Genomic DNA, 20,543 nt, shown 5'->3' on the forward strand with positions numbered 1-20,543 from the left:
ATTCTTTCAGTGGGGCCTAGCCTTTTGACTGTAAACTACCGCTATAGCTAATAGTATAAAAAAGAAGTTAAACTCGTCCTTGACAAGCTACACCAGTAAAATGCCATGTATGCAGGTTAATTGATAGTATAGAACTTGTAAGAACATGTTCTAGTTTTATACATTAAAGTAAATACAAGTAAATTAATACATTTTGCAGAAGATACTGTACTTAAGGGTGCAGCTTTTTTCTGTTTTGAGACTTACTTGGAATGGAGTACTTTAATTATGTTTTACTGGTACATTTACAAGGCTGAGCGTTCTGAGTACTTCCTCCATCACTGAGGTATGGCACTGGCTGATTTAATATTCATAATGAATGCTGCTCTGCAGGATCGCGGAAAGATATTTGAATGTTATACTTCCATATGGAGTCAGAACACAACTGCAGCTGCTGTAAAAATAAAAAACTGGGAGACATTAGAAATTCTCTTTCAATTCAGTTAGTTCAGAGATTGACATCTGCTCCAGAGAAAACAAGGCTGTCTTTAGAAATATTCCATTATATCTTCATATAATCTACTCTCCTACAATCAGTCATATTAGGCCCTTAATTTTTCCCAGCATGCATAAATAATGATAATGACTTCTAGGAGCTTCGAGGAGGAACCATCTCTATGTTTTTGTGGTCAAAGTGCCCTTGAAAATTACAGCAGGTCTGAAAAATGGCCTTCTTGGAGCAATTTGTGTTATATTCCTTAGTTGAAAGCATGAGCTCATTATGCAGCTTGGTAACCTTAAATTGCATTGTTGCTGTACTTTGTCTGATTCATCTATTTCAGTTTGGCAAATGCCTTAGAGTGCAGGAAATAGAATGGTAAATTAGTTTGAGATTAGGTTTTTATAATAGGTTTCACATGAGGGGCAAGCTACATTTTTCCAGAAATCCCAGCTCATTTAACAGTTCCATCACAGGCAACAGTTCGTGAGGTGGAGAGAGATTTGTGGTAAATTGTGGAGTTCGGGGAACAGCCCATTTAGCCCTGGAGATATCCAAATTCAAATGAGAGGCACTTCTCTTCAGGTCTGAAACCAAGCTTGAAAATTCACCCAGAGGGAAAAAAAATGATAGCGACGGCTTAGCAGCATCTCGCAGAAGTTCTCATTTGACCATGAATGTTTTTCAGGTCACACAGAGATCGTCCTCTTTCCGTGTCAGAGATAAAACGTTGAGGCAAATCCATCACGTGTCGTCGGCTGTCAGACTTTAGCAAAGACAATTAAAGGTTGCACACACAGGTCAAGCTGCCCCAATAGTCAATGAAGCAGCTGGTGTGTGGGCTTACTGACGATAGATTCATTAGGAAATGCCAGTGAGGGAGGGATGAGAGTGGAAGACAATTAAATGACCTACTGTCTATGAGGTTTGGGACTCAAGGGACTTAAAATGAGAAAGAAAAGGACAACTGATGTGAAAAACAACAGTAGAGTACAAAGTTTTCCCATTATTAAGCAATTAAACGAGCTTTCGTCAAAACTGGAAACGACAGACAATAAAATTGAAGTTATCCCGCTGAGAAAAAAGTAAAATAGTCTGCAGAAGGTCAATGAGAACTTCAGTAAACAAAACAAAAATGTTAGATAAAGCTGGCACAAGGTCTTTGGCATGCCTCCCAATAAGTCAACAGTCGTGTACACAATCATAACCATACATTAATTTGCATACAACACAAACACATTCTTGGCATCAGGCCAAGCCACAGACAATTTACGGTCACTGATGCGGCTGTCATGCTGGTGCATGAAAGTGGATGCCCGTAATAGTGCGTGCAGTCAATCAGTAACCATGAATCACATGCTCAGTCCATTAATGCTGCTTGTCACTGGTGTCTACAACGCAATCAAGAAAGTGCGCCGTATTGAATCACAGGGCATATTGTTCACTAACAATACTTTGCATGGCATTGATTCCAACCAATAGTCCTTCAGCCCTCAGGCTCCGGGATGTAGCTCATTGATGAGCCACTCAAGGGAAAAAAGGTCGGTTGAAGTGATTGATACCCTCTTTTATGAGTGGTAATACAGATGGTATTACTTGTGCATTTTGAATGCTCAATCTCAATGACATTTGCTCCAACTGGGTCATAAAAAGCCAATACAAGAGTGAAAGTGAGTAATAACATCCTTATTTTGGTGTGTTTGAATGTTATGCATCTATAAAACATGCCGCGCTATATCGTATATGTGATGGCGGCAGAGATGAGAGCCCTTGGGGTCATGTGGAAGCTCTTTGAGCTGTGGTTTATGGCTGATGAGTAAGATGAGAGAAACCGCCACCCTCGGGTAGACGGCGTATGGATTATCTGTTGAATCATTGATCCACACAGTGTAGCTGTAAGGGAAGGCGTCATTAATCCAGCTCACCTTTCGTTCTTCGAGGAGTAAATTCAAATATTTTGTTAGAAGGGGATTTGATTTGCAGGTACAGAAAAGTAGATCCTGGAATAACTTTTTTTTTTTTTATAGAGCGCTAGCAGTCTGTCTGCTGTGTCACTCTGGCAGTCATTTGGTGTACTATATGTACTTGACTGAAATAGCTCAACATTCACTGGATGGACTGCCCTGAAATTTAGTACAGGCATAAATATGCGCTTCAGGAGGAACAGTTGTAACTTTGGTGAGTCCCTAACTTTTCACTGAGCATTAATATCAGATGAAAAGTTTCTGAAAGTTGTCTTAATGACCAAAAACGGATAGCTTATTTGAGTTCATTGCTAATTAGCGGATGTTTGCATTCTTATTCTTGTTCCAACAAAGTTTAGCAGGAATTAAGAATATTTATTCTAATTATTGTAAATTGAGAAAATGTTATCCATGTTTTCTGACTGCAGGCACTGAACTAGAGATTTCATTGTATTTCCATATGCATATTAATCATCTTGTTCTGCTTAGAGTGGCAAATTCACTCCTCAGCGTGATACTGAGGGATCCATGCATAGCTAATGCTCAACAGTAAATTACATTAATTGTTTTAAACCCTGACATATCAGCACAATTATACCTGTCTCAGCAGTGCTGGCAAACGTGTTATTGATCAAAACGTTCACTTGTTAAATGATATCCTTCTGCTGCAGGAAAGGTAGCGAGCAGAGAGACAGATGCACAAGGGGAAAACAGACTTGTCTACCTGATCCTTTCAACTGTGATAAACGTACACTTTCCTCTCATCCCTGCCCTGGATTGTCACTTTGTTCTGGGTATAAAACTGACAAGATACACGGCTCACTGTCAGGTTCATGTCAAGACTAATGTCAGTCTCATCCTCACTCAGAAGAGCTGTCATACAAAATGAGCTTCTGTGTTTCCACGTCATGTATCAAGAAATTGTTTATCTCCCTCAAGCCTTAAAGCAACAATATGTAAGAATTCGGTTTTTTGTTGGTGCCCACTGAAGGTCTCTGAGTGCAACTACACTGTCGTAAGACATAATGCTATTACACCTGCCCCTCTTAAACAACATGCATTTGTTGACAAATAGAGGGTGTAGAAGCTGGCAAAGAAACACGTAGACTGACCAGGTACAGTAATGCTACTTCGGGATTTTGCGCAAATATGACTCTGCAACTGCTTCAGTCAGTTTTTTACAAACTGTTTGCATGTCTATTATGTGTATTCAACTGTTTCCATGATATGTATGGTTCGTTGCTAAATGGCTACATTAAAGAGGGTCATTTATTCTGCTAATTGAGGTAGGTTTCTTACATGTACACGTTGGCGAGACATTTGCAAAACAGTAGGCTGCAATCCCAACGCAGAGCTGGCTATGTTGCTATTGGACGGTTGCAAACTCATTTCACTACTACTAGGTGTGATGATCTATCACACGGCTAATAGGAAAGCAACTATCTGACGGCAGAGTGTACATCCCTGCAGATATGGGGGGGGGGGGTATCCTTAAATGACTTCAGTTGTGATCCGGGTCACTATATAGAAAATTTAATTGAATAAAATTAACTCGGGGCGCAGTGGTGAGTGTGTGCGCCTCATGTATGGAGGCTGTAGTCCTCGAAGCAGGCGGCCTGGGTTTGAATCTGATCTGTGGCTCCTTTCCTGTGCGCCATTCCCCACTCTCTGTCCCTGATTTCTGACTCTATCCACTATCCTATCTCTACAATAAAGGCCCAAAAATAAATCTAAAGAAAAAAATATATATAATATAATGGTAGGGGAAACACTGCTCTCCTTTCCCATGCTGCTATCATTTCTTTTATTCAGAACTCGGACATCAACTTATCTGACAAATTTTGCTTCTTTGCTTGAGCCAATCACTCCTTGATTGTTATTCTTGAAATATAATTACCATCCTGTCTTTCAAAACTACTCTTGCACAATCCAGACCCTCCTAAACACCATAATTAGCACCGCTATGCTTCACAAGACTCAACTCATCAGCTCAGTCTTTCTCCAACTCTTAGTAAAGATTTCCATCAGGTCTAAACAATGGTCCTTCCATTTCTTGAATGAATTAACTTTGATTTAAACTCTTGTTGTAAATTGTTTGGGCGTGTTATGGCTCTGCTGAACTAACACCAACAGACACACTTGAAGAAAAATACTTTTATGTCTTTAGCTATGTAACATCACAGACATCTCAATCAGGAGTTATAGACAAAAAAAGCCTTAAAAAATTGATGTAAAATTCACAAATACAGTGTCTTCAAACAAGACATGTTGCTTGTTGTGAGCTGGTTGAGTTTACAACGTTGGAAACATCCGGAACTCAATTCAATACTTTTTTTGTCCCTCTAGTGGCTAGAAAATGTGATTCAGCTTTAAGTACTTGTCTACATTAATAAAATAATTTAAAAGCACAGACATTGTAAGTTATTGTAAGTAAACTGAATGTACATTGACTGCACAAACTATCGCAGTTGACTTTTTCTTGTATCTTTGTTTGAGGGTAGGAAACAGTTTGGTCTTTGCACTCTAAAAAAACAGATCCTCAGCACATATTCTGTTTTTACCTCAAGTAACAAGGAATTTGATGAATTTGCACTTTCTAGTTTTGCAAAATCCTTACTTTGTGACCATCTTACTCTTTGTTGGGCCAATTGCCTCCAACTGGTTTAATTTATGCTTTGGCTTAAGAGAGACCAAGTGGTGCAAGCAATAACATGAATAATCCATGGGCAGTTCCTGTTAGACTGAAGCAGAAAGAGACCTGAATCACCGTTATCCTCTGGGGGATGTAAACCAGGCAGTAGCAGCATCATTCCACTTTCTCTCTTAAAAAAACAAATAAGCTCAACATATTGAAGTTATGCACATCTATCTTACTAAGGGTTATGCTTAAAGGTGATCAATAAAATCATTGATCACTTCTCTGTAAATGTTCGTCACTTCATAGGAGAAATACATTGACTTGAAGCAAACTGGAATATGGGCTCTCTTAACCACGTAAAGACTTTTTGTAGACGAGTGAGGAAATAATTCAAGCTTTGTATCACAGAGGTCTCTATTGAAACATGAATCAAAGCAAACTTATAGCTTCGTTTGAGTAGGAGTAATCTGACCTTAACTTTTGAAATCAACAAATTCCTATACTCTGAGATTGCTCATTGGTTTTCGATGCATTAGCTCATTAGTTGCCTCACATGCAGATCCTTTAGAATCTTCTGGCTCATCATTATAAAACATGAAAAAAGGGCTAATTCCTTCCCAGGAAATGTCTCCCTCTCTCAAACCACACATTGTATTTTCTTGCAAGAAAATGAATACACCTGACCACTTCTTCAAAAAGAGGCCATCTTAAATTCATCATGTGGATCTCTTGCCTTTTCCAAACACGTCTGTCAATCTGCCTGTGAAAGGAAGAGCCAGAGGCAACTGACCCAGACACATCCGCTTCTTTTTGGGCATCTAACAACACATGGTGAAGGCTTCACACTCACACATTAATATTCCTTTCTTCGCTCGCTTCTGCCTTCTAGGACGTGGCTCGAGCTTGGTCTTTGTGTAGTGTGAGTGGGCAACAACTACAGTTATGCAAAGTGGTTATAATAGCTGGAGCCAAATGCTTAATGAGAATATAAAATGAGATATAAGGCTGAGAAGGAAGCATTCCAAATTAAACCTTCAGTCAATAATCTTTGACTCTAGAATTCATTTGGCATTAAAACAGAGTAATTTCTTCATTTTTGTGCAATATTTCGGGTCTCAAACACAAAGAAGATCTACTTGAAAAGCAACAAGACTTTCCAAATCAAACACTCAATAGCCAAGTTGGATTTAAATTGCTATAATTATTTAAATTCAGCCACATCAATGTCATACATTTTTGGAAGCATTTTGAGCTACATACTGCATCACAGGCCCCATTATAAATTCTTTCAAATAAAAATATATTTCCCATTCATTTTTTATACATTTGAAAGTCAATGCTGGCATTTAGTGAAACAGTTTATCCATGGATATGAGTTTGTGTTGTTACAATCTTCAGAGCCAAATTTGTGATTCATCTTTCTGAAAGTAGAGTTCAGCAGAATCTGCTGGCTTGATTAGAAATTAACTGCTCTCTATTACATCTTGTTCCAGTTATAAGAAAAGGTGTTACATCTGTTACATTACAGTAACGACTAAGTGGTAATACAAAGTACAGTACACAGTGCTTTGAAAACTCCCAAACCTGAGAATATGAAATATATTCGCCTCATGTTACACTGTTAAGGTAGATAAAAAAGTGCTCCCTGTCCAACAACAATAATAAATACTGATCATAAGACAACTAACTAACAAGTACCTTAAAATAACAACATCTGTATTACATGATACGCTGACTGAAGTGAAAAACAGCAGTTCAAATGCTGTATGTAAACTTATATTAAAACTCTTAATAAAATACTATCAATAAGAAAAGCAGGTTTAAGTACCCTGCCATAAGTCTTTTCCCCAAATACATGAAATAATTGTACAAAGTTACTGCAGGTTCTCTTAAGATCATACAAGCGTGATTGTCAAAGATACAAAAAGGGGTGGATTCACAAAGAATGGACGGAGCAACAGCTGATAGCACCATGAATTGTCGCTGCTATCTACCAAATTCACAAAGCACATTGCTCTGATGATAATCAAGCACAAACACGCCCATGAAGGTGTCCTTCTCTGTGTTGTGTGTTCCTGTTTTGCATCTGGCTAGAGAGAAACGGTCTGAATCTTGCACAGATTTAGCAGGTGCAAAAGCCAATCAAGAGGATCCTTTTCTGAATCAGGCCCCAGGTGTCCTTCTTGTCAGCTGACCGTGTGTGTTCATTGGACAGATATTAACCAACGGCGACTTCAATCAAAAATTAAAACTATAACTTTATCCACATATTACCCCTCCCAATTCCCTCAGTTTTCATTTGCAGTTTGTAAACAGAAGATGGTCGGGTGTTGATCTGAGTCTGCTTGTCATACAACTCCAAAGGAATGTGTGTAATCCTTCACATCCAGAGCCACAGACACTAACGATGGACTATCTGAGCGCAGTCCTGATCATCATCTCTCGGTGACGTCCTGTTGAACAGACATGATGCTCTGTTTCAGCTTCTTGGTAAACAGGTGGCTGGCTCTTCCACAGTAAGTATTCCTTGTGCTCTTCAGTGATGCTTCTAGTGGCTCCAGCAGTGTGGTCTCCATGTTCTCACCAAACTGGTACTGTGATGAAGAGAGGAACATGCTGATAATATATTCCAGACTAAAGATCAGGTTATAAGAAAGCTTTGCACATTCACAGTCACTGATTCATGAGTCACTAGCAACTGCGCACACTGTAATCTCAGCTCGAGTGTTTTTTTTTTCACCTGTTGCCTCCTGTGACAGCCATCATGGATTATAGGAGCTGCATTTAAACCACACAAATGAAGTGCCACATTTGTCACTGTCAGTTCAAGGCAATAATACTCGATTCGTATCTGTCAATTTAGAGTGTGTTTGGGTTATGAATATCTATTACCACAACTGTACAAGAATGGGCTCAGTGAGGCGTGACAGCAATGGTTTAAGCTACAGCTGCAGCAGAGCAGATATGCTTCATTGCGGTATGTTTTTTGTGTCGCAAAGTGAACAGCAAAGAAAACTTCAGCCAGTTAATATTCACATCCAAGGTTGTTGTGACCTACAGTACAGGTTTAAAATAGAGTTCACAAAAACGTCCACAATGCAGACATTTGGTTCCACAACGTGCCATTTATCTACCAAAAATACAAATGGTAGAAGGTAAAAACACGGACATGACACAAACTAATGTTTTGAATATGTCCCGTAGCTCTAATGAACAAAAGCAAAAAACTAGTTAAAGGGCAAAGAAATTATTCAGAGCAATTACTTAAAAAGTGAAGCTCTAGAAGCCAACCCCAGCATTCCTGTGTTGTTTGGAAAATACTACCCCTTGAGAAATACGTTTTTGTAAAGTGATGCCCCTGGAAGACAAGTGAAACCTAGACCCCTTCAGTGGATACACACAGACACAGGTTCTTAGTCACTAGAGAAATCTCCTTCATTAGAAGCACAGCTTATTTATATAAAGATGCAGGCCTCTTGTTTTATACGGAGGTGGACCATTCATTTGCTGCTCTTGCATATTAAGAAGAAATCACTATTTTACAGCATCTCATTTGACTCCAGTTTGTCCACGCATGAGGTTACTCAAAGCCCACTTTCTTTATTATCTTTCATATACTGAAGCAGGCAATAAAGCACCATTAACAGCCTCCTATCGATTTTTATGTGGATGCTGCTGGTGTGTTGTCCACACAGCCATCATGATGTCTCAAACTAACATCAGCACTAAAATTTTTACAACTCTTCTGTGGGCTTGGCTGGGTAATGGTAGTGCCCTTTATTGCAAGCTCCTCCGTTGGCTGGGAGAGCCTGCCTTGGGAGCCGGGCTGACTAAGGAGCTCTTGGTGGGATGGAAATGAGAGTTTCCTTCACAATTGCCTGCTCCAGGCTTTAGGATGCTGTTCTCGAAGGACTGAGTGGGAACAAAGTGGGAGGGGGCGTGAGGATCTGGAGCAACAAGAAGCACAGATAAAAGATTCAACAAAAGAAGATGAAAAGCACCTCAGTTGGACCAGGCTCCTTTTTAAAGCCATTTGTAGTACAAACACTTCTCACATTTATCTTTTTAATACAAACCACGTTTCAAGCTTACTTATGATCATCCACAGCACTCTTCTAGCTTCTAAAATCAGGTCAGTCTGGTATGTGCTGCCTTGGATGCAGCATGTGTATTTTTGCTGTCTGAGAGACTGATGGAGGCATGAGGGCCGAGTGCCCCATAATGAAGCCTGCTCGTTTAACTAATGGCTGAGAACATTGCCCGCACTGATAGTGGCCGAGCCGGGCCCTGTGGCGGTAATGGATGGAGACGAGCTAATGAAGCTTCCCCTGCTCCCTCAATTGTTGCCTACATGTTGACCGGTGTGCTGAAATCAACAAGAGCAGATCGAAGGCGAGCAGCCATCCAGCAGTGAGAGAGCTCTCCAGCTGACTTGCTCACTCACTCATGTTGGATGTGTCGGGGATTTTTGAGCTCTAAACTCCTGAACTGCAGTTATTGTAAAATTCACAGATGTCAGACTTGCTTTATTCCAAGTTCTGTTTTTATTTTGAAGTGCCAGCATGCACTGTCAATGCTCTGTAGGGAGTCATGCAGACTTCAAAATGCCACTTTTCTGAAAATGTTTAGATTTTACAGAAGGCAGAAAAACCGACAGCCAGACCTCACCAGCTGTTCTAACAAAGTGAAATCAAACCTACACACAAACCCAAGAGGAGGATAGTGAAGGATTCAATTTTTGTCCACATATCCATTGAAAATATTTTTATGCCAGTCCCAAACACAAATGAACCTGCTACTGTGACTACTTTACACACTCTTGTTTGAGTAACATTACCAGAAAGAGAATTACACTGCCCAGAAGTTTTAATGCATACACACGTATCTGTGAGAACTAGAAGCTGGCCAAACAATAGAGATAGAGAGATCAAGACCTTTTTGACGTGGTCTGTTTTGTGTCCCACAGTTAGTAATGTGACAACACAAATGTAAGAATGAATTCAGATTATTATTTAAGTGTTCCAGCTGACGAGATCTGTAACAGTTGTTTTAGTGGTCAAAGCCTGGTGGAGCTGATTGGTCGGGTTTGGGAGAGCTGAGACAGGATGACGGAAATGTTTAACAGGCTATTGATTACACACTGCTGGATAGAAGCATCCATAAGAGGAAAGCAATGGCCTGGAGTGCCTATTGATGATATAATGACTAGCAAATGTTTCTTCAAATACTCGGGCCTACCTTCACAATTGGTGTTTAAAGAAACAGAGGCTTGTGGTGAGAGTCTATAAAAAGTTATCGCTCCTCTCTAAAAAAACAAAGAATAAAGATCACTTCTAAAGTCTGACTCTGGAACAATCTTGAACAGGAACTTTTGGAAGAAATATCCTCAACTCTATGAAGAAACTTTGGGCCGAAAAGGCTTCTTTTTTTATTACTATACAGCCTCAGAGAAATTGTGACTTCTGATTGGAAAGGCTGACTTTACCTTACGGATGGCCTCGTAGACAGCTCGAAAAGCTGGCTGCTTATCATCATGGTAAACTCCCCTGTTACCATGGAGAATGAAGACACCTTCTTGTTCAGCCTGTTGACAGTTGCTGCCATAAATACAGTGGTCTGGACGGTAGTTCCACTGGCATGGGAACACATAAAGGCTTTCTGTAACACACAAAGAGACAGGATTGGTTTAATAAGGATAAGCCAAAAGAGCCATGTTAATTGTTCAATTGCTGGTTGACGTCCAACACAACAAATGTCTCTCATTAAGCCATTACTGTGTCATTAGCTAATTGCTAATATAACTTTCTTTTCCAAAAAAAATGGGTTACACAAACCTGGATTTTGGTTAAATATGATGTTAAGCAGGTCCTGGTCCCCCCAGGTGATATTGAGTTTATACTTCTGGAGAAGGGGCATCAGAATTTCTTCCCACTTTAGTGCAACTGCTGTCATGTCATTCTAGATGGAAAGATGTGGCAATAAAGAGGGCATTATCATTTTGCATGAATAAAACCTGCAATTCCAAAAGAAAATGTATCGTTGCTTGACTCAGATCAGCTCAATGAAACTGTACAGCTGTCTTGAAAGAACATGCTCATTTTGGCAGTTTAGAAAGAAATACAACAGTGACCTCAGCTGGTCGACCATGGTGGTACAGCTATTTCTGAGGTTTCCCTCAGTATGTCTATTTTTCAACGCCGTTCTTCCAAACACCACTGGATGTTACGATCATTAACCAGTGTACTATGGAATCTCAAAATCACTTGATTATATGACATTTTACTTCATAGATGAGGATTATTATTTACAGCTTATCTAAAGTTGTTTACTGACAGAGCCTACAGCCAATGGCGTGTAGTTATGGGAACATCAACACTGAGCCACTTTCATAACATTCAAGTTTTTTTTGCAAATGCTTGAGTAGTACTACTTTCAACCAAGCTCTTATCCATATTATTTAATGCCTTGTGCTCGTGATGATACACTACTCTATTCAATGATCAAGATGTTCTTTTTTTTTTTTTTTTTACACAAAGCAGCCACAAATGATAGGTACTTAAATAATGCAAATAATGATACAAGAACAAATTCAGCTGCAATTACCTTAAAAAAATGCTCCCTGAGACGTGTCATGTTCATGAGCATGACCCCTGAGTTGATGCCTGTCTTGCCATAGTAAGGGTGGCGGGCAAAACGATTGTACCAGCCGATGCGAGGCTCCTCGTGCTCTGGAGCCATGGCAGCTAAGTGGCTCGAATTGAACTTAGAAAGGAGTGCCCAGATGTCCTCTACTGGCTGCAGGAAAAGGATATCTGTGTCCACATAAATTAAAGAATCCACCTCCTTCAAGATCAGCTAGAAAGCAAAAGGGAAAAACAAACAAATGAACACTTTGTATCAATAAGTAATCATTACACATAATAGTTATAAATGGTAAATTGACTTGGACTTGTACAGCGCTTTCTTGTCTTCTGACAAAAGCACTTTACACTACATGTAACTTTCGCCCATTCACACCACATTCACATACTGATGTGCACTGTTCATAGTAACATCTGCCAACTGCCCAAAAGTACTAGTCCATTCACATAAATTTACACCATGCTGGCATAGCAGCAGCAGTGCCAGCGATTTGGGGTTCAATGTTTATCCCAAAGACACTTTGGCAAGTGACATCAGGAACTAGAAAGAAAACCCTCTGGTTGAAAGACGACTGACTATAACACTGAGCCCCAGCCCCAAATTCAAAGTACGACTGTAAACATACTGGCAGGAAAAGTCTCTGAGAGGCACAAGGTTTGAAGAGCTTCTTCCACTCCTTTGGATTCTCACAGGGAAACGTGATAGGGTAGATTGTGAAGTCAAACTTGGTCTGAACTATGGTGGGCCAGGAGTCCAACTTAAGAAAAGAGAAACACAAAAAATGTGACCATTAGAAATATTAAGTGTAGGTTTTTCAAATGCACATTTTAAGTAATTACAGTGGTATAAAAGTAAGGTTTTATCTTCAACTATTTATGCAGCAAATGAGAATGTTCATCAAAAGGAGCCTTTAACTTGCTTGTGCAACGGTTGAAATAATAACTTTGTGATGTAATTATATACTAAAAAAAGGCCACTACAAGTATGTTAGATTTCTGTTGCTGGGGGAAACACTTACAGCATTTCTAAAGCTATCATGCAGGTCACCCTCAGCAAAGATGTGAAAGTGCAGAGGCTTTTTGCTGAGGAGAACAGCGGACTTCAACATGGTGAGAGTCTCCTCGAGCCTGGGGCCACAGGCCACCACAGCCAAGTGACTTCTCCCAGAGCCTGACCTCCCCCTAAGAGCAAAGACAAAGTAACATGAATATGAGTCATCAACACCAGCTTTTACACTCACAACATCGAAACACTGTCAGGTGTAGAACAGAGCAAAGTAATGGAGACATCTGCAGGCTTAGTTGACTGGTCCTCAGCTCTGTATGGCTGGAACTACCAATGGGTTTAATAAAAGGATGTACATTACAAGGTCAATAACTTGTGCTTTGTGATGCCTCGACACACTCCTGGCAAAGTTTGAAAATATTTATTGTACTTGGTCCCCCATTTCAAGGATCACTTGATCACTTTTTCAATGCCCCTGTATCCAAGGCATTATATTGCAATCTTTATGTATTGTTATCATAACAAATGTAATTAATTTAGTTATGGCCTTAGGTTTTAACTCAAATAAGAAGATAACTTTTGCTAAATGCTACGCTAGGTTTTTATAACATAACAATGAGTAAGGTGGTCTTACACCTGCTTTTTGCAACATAACAATGAGTACGGTCTTTTTATCTGCTCTTTTGTAAAGTATCTGGAGATAACACTTGTTATGAATTGGCACTATTCAAATAAAGATCGATTGATAACACTTTAGTAGACAAACAGAAGAAAGCCTTAAGAGCACAAATTAATTATTTCTGCCAATACTTGGACTTCGTATCAAGGAGTAGGCTACTATCCTGCCCATGACATTATTACTCACTCTGTGAAGGATTAAAGATGATTTAAAAAAAGGAATCTGTGATAAGATTACAGGCACGTTAATAAAGCAAAAGTTATTGTCACTCCAATGACAAGTAAAACAGAGATCTAAGATTGAAGCTGAGCCTCAAAGTACACAGGATCAAACAGCTTTTACATTAAAATTCAAACTGAGCAGAACATTTTTTTTTTTTAATGTATTTTAATTTTTTATTTGATGCCCTTTATTTTATGTGTTGTTTTCTAATCTTGCTTAAAAGACATTGCTTTTAATGTTAAAAAATGTTCAATGTAAAAGAAAAAGAGGTGTTGTCTCACTGTCAACTGTGTTATTATACACTGTTTTCTGCACAAGCTTGGACGACGTGGCATTCTTCGTGCCATACTTTGTGGTTACAGGCATAACTATTTTGTCTATAATGTATGGGGTGTGCCATGTGTCTGAGATATAGATGAGAAATTTAATTTGTGGCCAATGTGTGTTGTTTGTTCTGTTGTACTGTTTGAATTGTCTGTATGTGTGTTTAAAAGTACAATAAAAATATATATATATAAAAAAAATTAAAAAAAAGAATTCAAACTGAGCTGTCAGCATGCTGTAGTCCTGCTTGTTTTTGTGAAGCTCAAGTTACAAGGTACCCTATGAAGCAGCACTAGGCCTAGCTCTTACTTTGAATACTGGAGCTAGAAAGAAAAGTTAAAGAAGTTTAAGTCAATTGATTCAATGAAGATGCACAAAATCCTTCATACCTAAGAGGTGATTCCAAAAAGCAGTTCACTCCACAAACATCAGCAGGTAGTCTCCAATATGGATTCCAGTAAGAAACTGACTGTGATATACACCTGACAGAATAAAAACATTATCTTTTGGATCTGAAAATCAATTTCTTGGATATCAGAACTATATGTTTATAGTATGTTTAATCCCCTACTGTTAGTGTAACAGAATTAACATTAATGGTAATCTCTAATTGGCTAACAGGTGGTTAGTTAGCTGATAGGTTAAAACAAGATGAGACAAGAACTGCTGAACAAAATAAACTTTGCTAAACATGAATGCAAAACACAAAAACTGAAACCACAAATGTGGCTCATGTAACATTTCGACTCGTTAGCTACCAAGAGCTAGCTCGGTGTCACAGGTTATCTATATGCCATTAAGGTTTTAAAGAAAACATTTTAAATCGCCCACCATAACAGAAGCGTTGAAGGAAACTGTAAATGTAGCGAGGACTTACACAGTCGAGGTAAATTACTAACACATATGAAAGGAAGTTAAGGCTAAGCTACCTGTCGACCTCTCCGTCACGGTCGCGAAGGCCTTCCAGTCCTGGCATTTTCCTGAGAAGCTGCCCGGTGTCATGCCTGCTCCTTTGGGGTATCCCATGTTCTTTCAGGCGCCTACTGTCTCTGTCCTCCAAGGTGTCGGCTAGCTGGCTGAATACATACAGCATTGAAAAGAAGGTGAAAACCAGGCACAGGATTAATGCGTGAAGGTAGCATCGCATTTTGTGTTTCAAGTTTTAAGTTTTAAACGCTAGCTGAACATTTTTTTTGTGTCTATTATTGCCAGCACCCGTCGTACTAGCAGTTCACTTATCTATCTTATAGTCTAAATTAAGTCATGAGGTAAAGTCAAGGACACTGTTGGTGTTTACAATTTTCCGCCCCACCCACTTCTTCTGATGCACGTGTATTTCTGTATGGTCAAGCATCTGTCACTACAGGGTGTGTGTAGTTGACAGCTACTGTAAATCACATTTTATGATTCTTAAACTAACCCTAGACTATCGCAGCTTGCAAAAACTGTCAGCTCTGAGCATGATATGCTACAACAATGTATCACAAAGAATAGGGGACTTGCACTAAACGGAGATGGGCCAAATCCAACTCATGTTATAGTAAAAAAACAAGTTGTGAAAGTATGTGACCTCCACTCAAACATCTTCTTGTGTTGAACACTTAAGAAGTATCAGCAACATATGCTTCAAAAGAAAAACTATGACTGGATTTGTAAGCAGTTCTACAATGTTACTGTTGGATTGTTTAATGAATAACATTACTGAGCTACCCCAAAGTTGTATTTCAGAAGCAGTAATCATTAATAAGCCTAAATATAGCCTAAATGAAGTCATGAGGTAAAGTCAAGGACACTGTTGGTGTTTACAATTTTCCGCCCCACCCACTTCTTCTGATGCATGTGTATTTCTGTATGGTCAAGCATCTGTCACTACAGGGTGTGTGGAGTTGACAGCTACTGTAAATCACATTTTATGATTCTTAAACTAACCCTACAGACTATCCTAACGACCAGGCAGCTTGCAAAAACTGTCAGCTCTGAGCATGATATGCTACAACAATGTATCACAAAGAATAGGGGACTTTCACTGTCCGGACTTAGGGTCAAACATTCTGGGGAAAAAACTGGCACTAAACGGAGATGGGCCAAATCCAACTCATGTTATAGTAAAAAAAAACAAGTTGTGAAAGTATGTGACCTGAAAAAAAAAAGTAAATGTCCTCCACTCAAACATCTTGTGTTGAACACTTAAGAAGTATCAGCAACATATGCTTCAAAAGAAAAACTATTACTGGATTTGTAAGCAGTTCTACAATGTTACTGTTGGATTGTTTAATCAATAACATTATTGAGCTACCCCAAAGTTGTATTTCAGAAGCAGTAATCATTAATAAGGAAAAGAAGTATGTGACGTTTGTTACGTCTGTCCTTCATGATACATATCCGTCATGGTGTAAAAAAAGATTGCAATTTGCGAGCATAAAACAAAACAATCATTAACCAAGGAAATTAGGAAGCAAATAATCATAGAGAACTTTCTTGTCCCAACAGATGAGCTGTAAGAATTCCATGCATGCATCTTGCAAACTGCTCCTTTTCATAAACAAAAATGTAAACATCTACAAAGTGTCTACAACTTGTTTTATTTAACATTATTTGACAATATAAACCATTCTATAGATTATACCATGTTCAACTCTAACGAGAGAAGGAGAAGCATTTCATTATTCATATGTTACACAGTAAAACAATGACTGGCACCCAATGGCATACAATAAGAGCAGGAAAATGCCAATTGCCAACAGTCTGAGGCCACTAAATGTTATCATGAACACAGGATGCCATTAAGTGCAAATAATGATAACATAAGTCAAGGATAAACTAAAATTCTGAGGTGACTCCTTCATATTTTGTCTGTGCAGCAACCTTAAACTGAGTGTGGTGCTACTGTATCACTGAGGTGTTCGAACACATTTCACCACAGCACGTGGCAGTTTTCAATGACATCTGGGACTTGATGCTACAGTTCCTCTTGTCATTTCATCATGTTAGATCTTTTTGCAACACTTTTTTTTTTACCTGGGCGTACAGCTAATGTCCTCACTCTGGAATTCTTTCATTGAAAAATACAACCTCAAATGGAAATGAATGCTACCTTATTGGCATTTTTAGTATTATTTTAAAAAAACAAAACGTGCATGTTGAAGTTTAATCTCTGGATGAGAGTGCAGAAGAATGATGGGCTGTGCAGACTGGAAGTGTCAAGGTTAGTGAGTCTCTCCATTAATCGGCGATGAGCCTTCTCCGTGGGGGGAAGAGCATCTGGAGACCCCTCGTTCAGTGTTATCAGAGCTTGAGCCACTTTGACTGTGTTGGTCTGCTGAGGGAACACTTGCTGAAGTGGTCATGGGTTTGGCTTTCTCCTTAAAGTCTGTAATTATGACAGTCAAGTCTCCAACTGTGACCTCTAGGTGCTGGGCGCTGCTCCGGTCTATGTTTTTTAACCTGGGCCTGGTAAAGACAAACAAACAGAAAAACACAACATTTGAAAACAGCACGGAAGATAATAAATCTTTCAGTGATTGGAAAGCTGTGAAACTACATCCAAGAACACTGCACATCATGAGCTGTTCCTTTGAAAACATGAATTCATTACCTCGTCTTTTTATGGCTTTTCTTTTTCAGCGATGGCTCTTTTTCACTCTTGTCTTTCTCAGATTTTTCTTTCTTCTCCTTTTTGGGATGTGTTGGAGGTGCAAACTGTTGATTTACTTGCTGTGCCACCAGCTGAGAAACAGGACGTGGTTTTCTGAAAAAGACAAAATTTTAAAAAGAATCATCTCATGGTCACATTTAAAGCACTGAAACTATAACTCAAGTGAGCATGTGGCTCGCACAATGCTCAACTATAATTATCATAATATTAATAACTTTATTTATATAGCACCTTTGAAAACACGAACAAAGTGCTTTGACGTACAGCCAAAGCAAGAAAAGAACCCAAACACAAAAGAACATAAACTACAGTAAAGAACAACAAAAAAACAACACAACAGCAAAAACAACACAATCAACAGAATAACCAACAAACATATTTAACACAACCATCATAAGAACCCAATAACATGAGATGAGACCAAGAGGACTAAAGATTTAAGATGATGTTAGCAACTCAAGGAGATAGAAACAATAAAAGAAGTGAGACACTATTATATTTAAAGTATGGGTTATTTTCCTTTATCATATGACAGAACTAGGTTTTGTCCCACTGTTCTAATAGGAGACACATAAGGAAGGAATCTCATAATGGCCATTAAGAACAAGATTGTGTGATTAGAGCAGGTAAACCCGTTTCTATTTTCTGATGGTTATCTCACTACTAGGCTATTTTATGTCAGACTTAAAGGAGCAATATACACGTAGCGTTTAAAAAAATAGGATTTGCAGTCAAAATTCAAAACATTGGAGAGAGCTGCCCCCCCCCCCCCCTCCCCTCCCCTCTCTCTTCCCTAGAGATGATGCACACGCAGGTCGCCATGTTGCAGACGCTGAAGCTCCAGTGTTTAGCAAGCTCTGAATCGGTCTTGAAACATTTCTACGCTCTCACCTCTCTCCATTTAAAAAAAAAAAATAAATCTCCAATATTTATCCTAGTTTTACCACACTTCTGGTCATGGAGCTTAAAAAAATGCTGAGTCTTTTTAGGTCAGGTAGAATCAACAGGACACTTGAGGTCTGACTCTTTTTTAACAAGCCAGAAAAACTGTGAATCTCAATGAGGTCTGACTGATTTTGCTCTAGAGCAGTTGAAAAGTAGGGTATTATACTTGTAATCTTTTGAAGCTAAGCACCATCTGCTTCTTTTTTCATGCACTAGACAACAATGGGGATTTAAAGCTTTTACAGAAATTGAAATAAATAAGTACATCTTAGATGTACGAAGTAAACAGAATTGTGTTTTCTTTAAAACGTTCATGTCAAGGCCCAGTACAAACTAGTGTAGTATCAGAATAGTTGTGCTGCAGAACTGTAAGCTGGTGCTGGTGGATAAAACAATTGTTAAGACGTCTTTAGTGTAAGACATTACAATACTCATGGAGATGTATTTTTTTTCCTTTTTCTTGTGTGGGAATCCTTCCAAGAACATGCCTCCAGAGACCCAACACGTTTCCATCTGCTAGCAGTAAATACAGAGAATGGTTTAGATCTGCAAATGTACAAACCCAAACAAAAAACCTAGTTTGGAGTTTATTATGTATACCTAGGTTTTTTTTTTTTTTTAGGTATTTTTATGAAATGGTTTATAATATATATAATTATATAAGTTTACTACAATGGCGACCGTTGTTTCTCATGCCTTCGGTGGTATGATGAGATGTTCTCTAATTTGGTTCCAGTCAATTAGTCTGATATGACTCAACTTTGAACAGAAAACTTTGAAGGAAAATGGTGAGAAAACAAATTCCTTCACAGAGAAGCCCAAGATGAGGTCATCATACTTCTTGTTATTTCCACGATAAAAGTTTCTCAGTTTATGGTCATAGTGGGGTGAATAAGCCAAAAAGTTGTTCACATCTGAGAAGCTGGAGTCAAAAGTAATTTCCCTCCTGAAAAAATGACTCAGCAGTTATCAGAAGATTGAATCATTCCATTAATAGTTGACAACTAAATGACTAGTTACTGCGCTGTCTCGTCTACAAAGTAAAAGCCTCCAAACTGTCCATAAACATGACTTGAATAAAAACGGAACATGAAACCCTTCAAAAAGATATGACACACTGCAGTGCTGTTGTTATAAGAGTGGTGTACCGAATACATCTGAATATCTTTTTTTTTTTTTTTTTTTTTTACAAATCACACCCTTTATATTTTAGTAGTTATGCAGTGCTTTGACCCTTAACAATAAAGCCTTACCTTGTTGACGTCCCCTTTCTGACATCACACATCAAGCACTTGAACGCCTCCGCGCTGTTCCTGAACGTGCACACGCTACAGTCCCAGAAGCCATCGTCGGAGGACGGCTTCATCTGCCGCTTCGGCCTTCAGACGGAAACAAAACAAAAACACTGTGATAGCGGAGCATTTTCAAACAGCGCATTAAGAACCCCTTGTACGATGTATGATAAACAGAACAGAAAACAAGGGACTGTGGTCTTCACGGCTCACAGAAGTCAGTCATTAAAGAAAAGCGTTTTCCAGTTTAACACAGACACTGAACCAGCAGCCGCCATGAACACTTCAGCAGCTGAATCCATTGACCGAGGATCCTGTTTTCAAACGCACAAATAAAGTCTCTACACGGAAATGTTAGCGTCAGTTTTACCTTGTGGGGCTCTTCTTGTCTCCCATTTAAAGAAACTTAGATTCACTAGAGTTGAGAAGGATCAGTGTTACAGGTGAAAAGACGCATTTAGCGGCTACTCAGCTGTCGTAGAAACTCCTGTCGAAGGACGATCACGTGACGCGCGTTCACCCAATCACCTTTAATGTAATCACAACACAGAGCTATAAACGTGACATAACGCTGATGAAGGGCGATTTGTGCATTTTACAGCAATGTCGGGAAAGAATCTTTAAAGCATATTAATGTATTTGTGTGTGTATGTCCTCTTTTGTCATATGAATGATTAAGACGTGTTTCCAAATCTTGGG

At 39.0% G+C, this 20,543-nt stretch overlaps 2 protein-coding genes across 3 annotated transcripts; both read right to left on the minus strand.

Moving 5' to 3' along the window:
* Positions 1-6,261: 6,261 nt before the first annotated feature.
* On the minus strand, positions 6,262-15,424 carry LOC132972742 (glucoside xylosyltransferase 1-like). 2 transcript variants are annotated; one of them, XM_061035800.1, is made up of 8 exons: positions 14,882-15,424; positions 14,342-14,434; positions 12,741-12,903; positions 12,348-12,479; positions 11,684-11,935; positions 10,915-11,038; positions 10,566-10,738; positions 6,262-7,674 (listed from the first exon to the last, which is right to left on the minus strand). In XM_061035800.1, the coding sequence occupies exons 1-8, from the start codon at positions 15,097-15,099 to the stop codon at positions 7,516-7,518; spliced, it is 1,314 nt and encodes a 437-aa protein (XP_060891783.1). In that variant the 5' UTR covers positions 15,100-15,424; the 3' UTR covers positions 6,262-7,515. The 2 variants fall into 2 exon arrangements, with proteins under 2 accessions (XP_060891783.1, XP_060891784.1); XM_061035801.1 differs by lacking the exon at positions 14,342-14,434 and having other exon boundaries at positions 14,882-15,418.
* A 1,091-nt stretch (positions 15,425-16,515) lies between these two features.
* Positions 16,516-20,373, minus strand: LOC132972744 (YY1-associated factor 2-like). The gene is made up of 4 exons (XM_061035802.1): positions 20,215-20,373; positions 19,806-19,931; positions 17,548-17,700; positions 16,516-17,402 (listed from the first exon to the last, which is right to left on the minus strand). Exons 1-4 carry the CDS (start codon positions 20,238-20,240, stop codon positions 17,159-17,161), a joined length of 549 nt encoding a protein of 182 aa, XP_060891785.1. The 5' UTR covers positions 20,241-20,373; the 3' UTR covers positions 16,516-17,158.
* Between the last annotated feature and the right edge of the window lie 170 nt (positions 20,374-20,543).

Source organism: Labrus mixtus, chromosome 4 (assembly GCF_963584025.1).
Source record: "Labrus mixtus chromosome 4, fLabMix1.1, whole genome shotgun sequence".
Lineage (NCBI taxonomy): Eukaryota > Metazoa > Chordata > Actinopteri > Labriformes > Labridae > Labrus > Labrus mixtus.

Excerpts from the sequence above, each read along its gene's own strand:
- LOC132972744 (XM_061035802.1), bottom strand. The coding sequence starts at position 20,240 with ATGGGAGACAAGAAGAGCCCCACAAG. Across the intron at positions 19,932-20,214 it reads GACAAGAAGAGCCCCACAAG|GCCGAAGCGGCAGATGAAGC; the intron begins GTAAAACTGACG and ends TTCCGTCTGAAG. Across the intron at positions 17,701-19,805 it reads AGAAAGGGGACGTCAACAAG|AAAACCACGTCCTGTTTCTC; the intron begins GTAAGGCTTTAT and ends TGTCTTTTTCAG.
- LOC132972742 (XM_061035800.1), bottom strand. The coding sequence starts at position 15,099 with ATGCGATGCTACCTTCACGCATTAATCCTGTGCCTGGTTTTCACCTTC. Across the intron at positions 12,904-14,341 it reads TTTTTGGAATCACCTCTTAG|GGGGAGGTCAGGCTCTGGGA; the intron begins GTATGAAGGATT and ends CTTTGCTCTTAG. Across the intron at positions 7,675-10,565 it reads TCTACGAGGCCATCCGTAAG|TACCAGTTTGGTGAGAACAT; the intron begins GTAAAGTCAGCC and ends TCTTCATCACAG.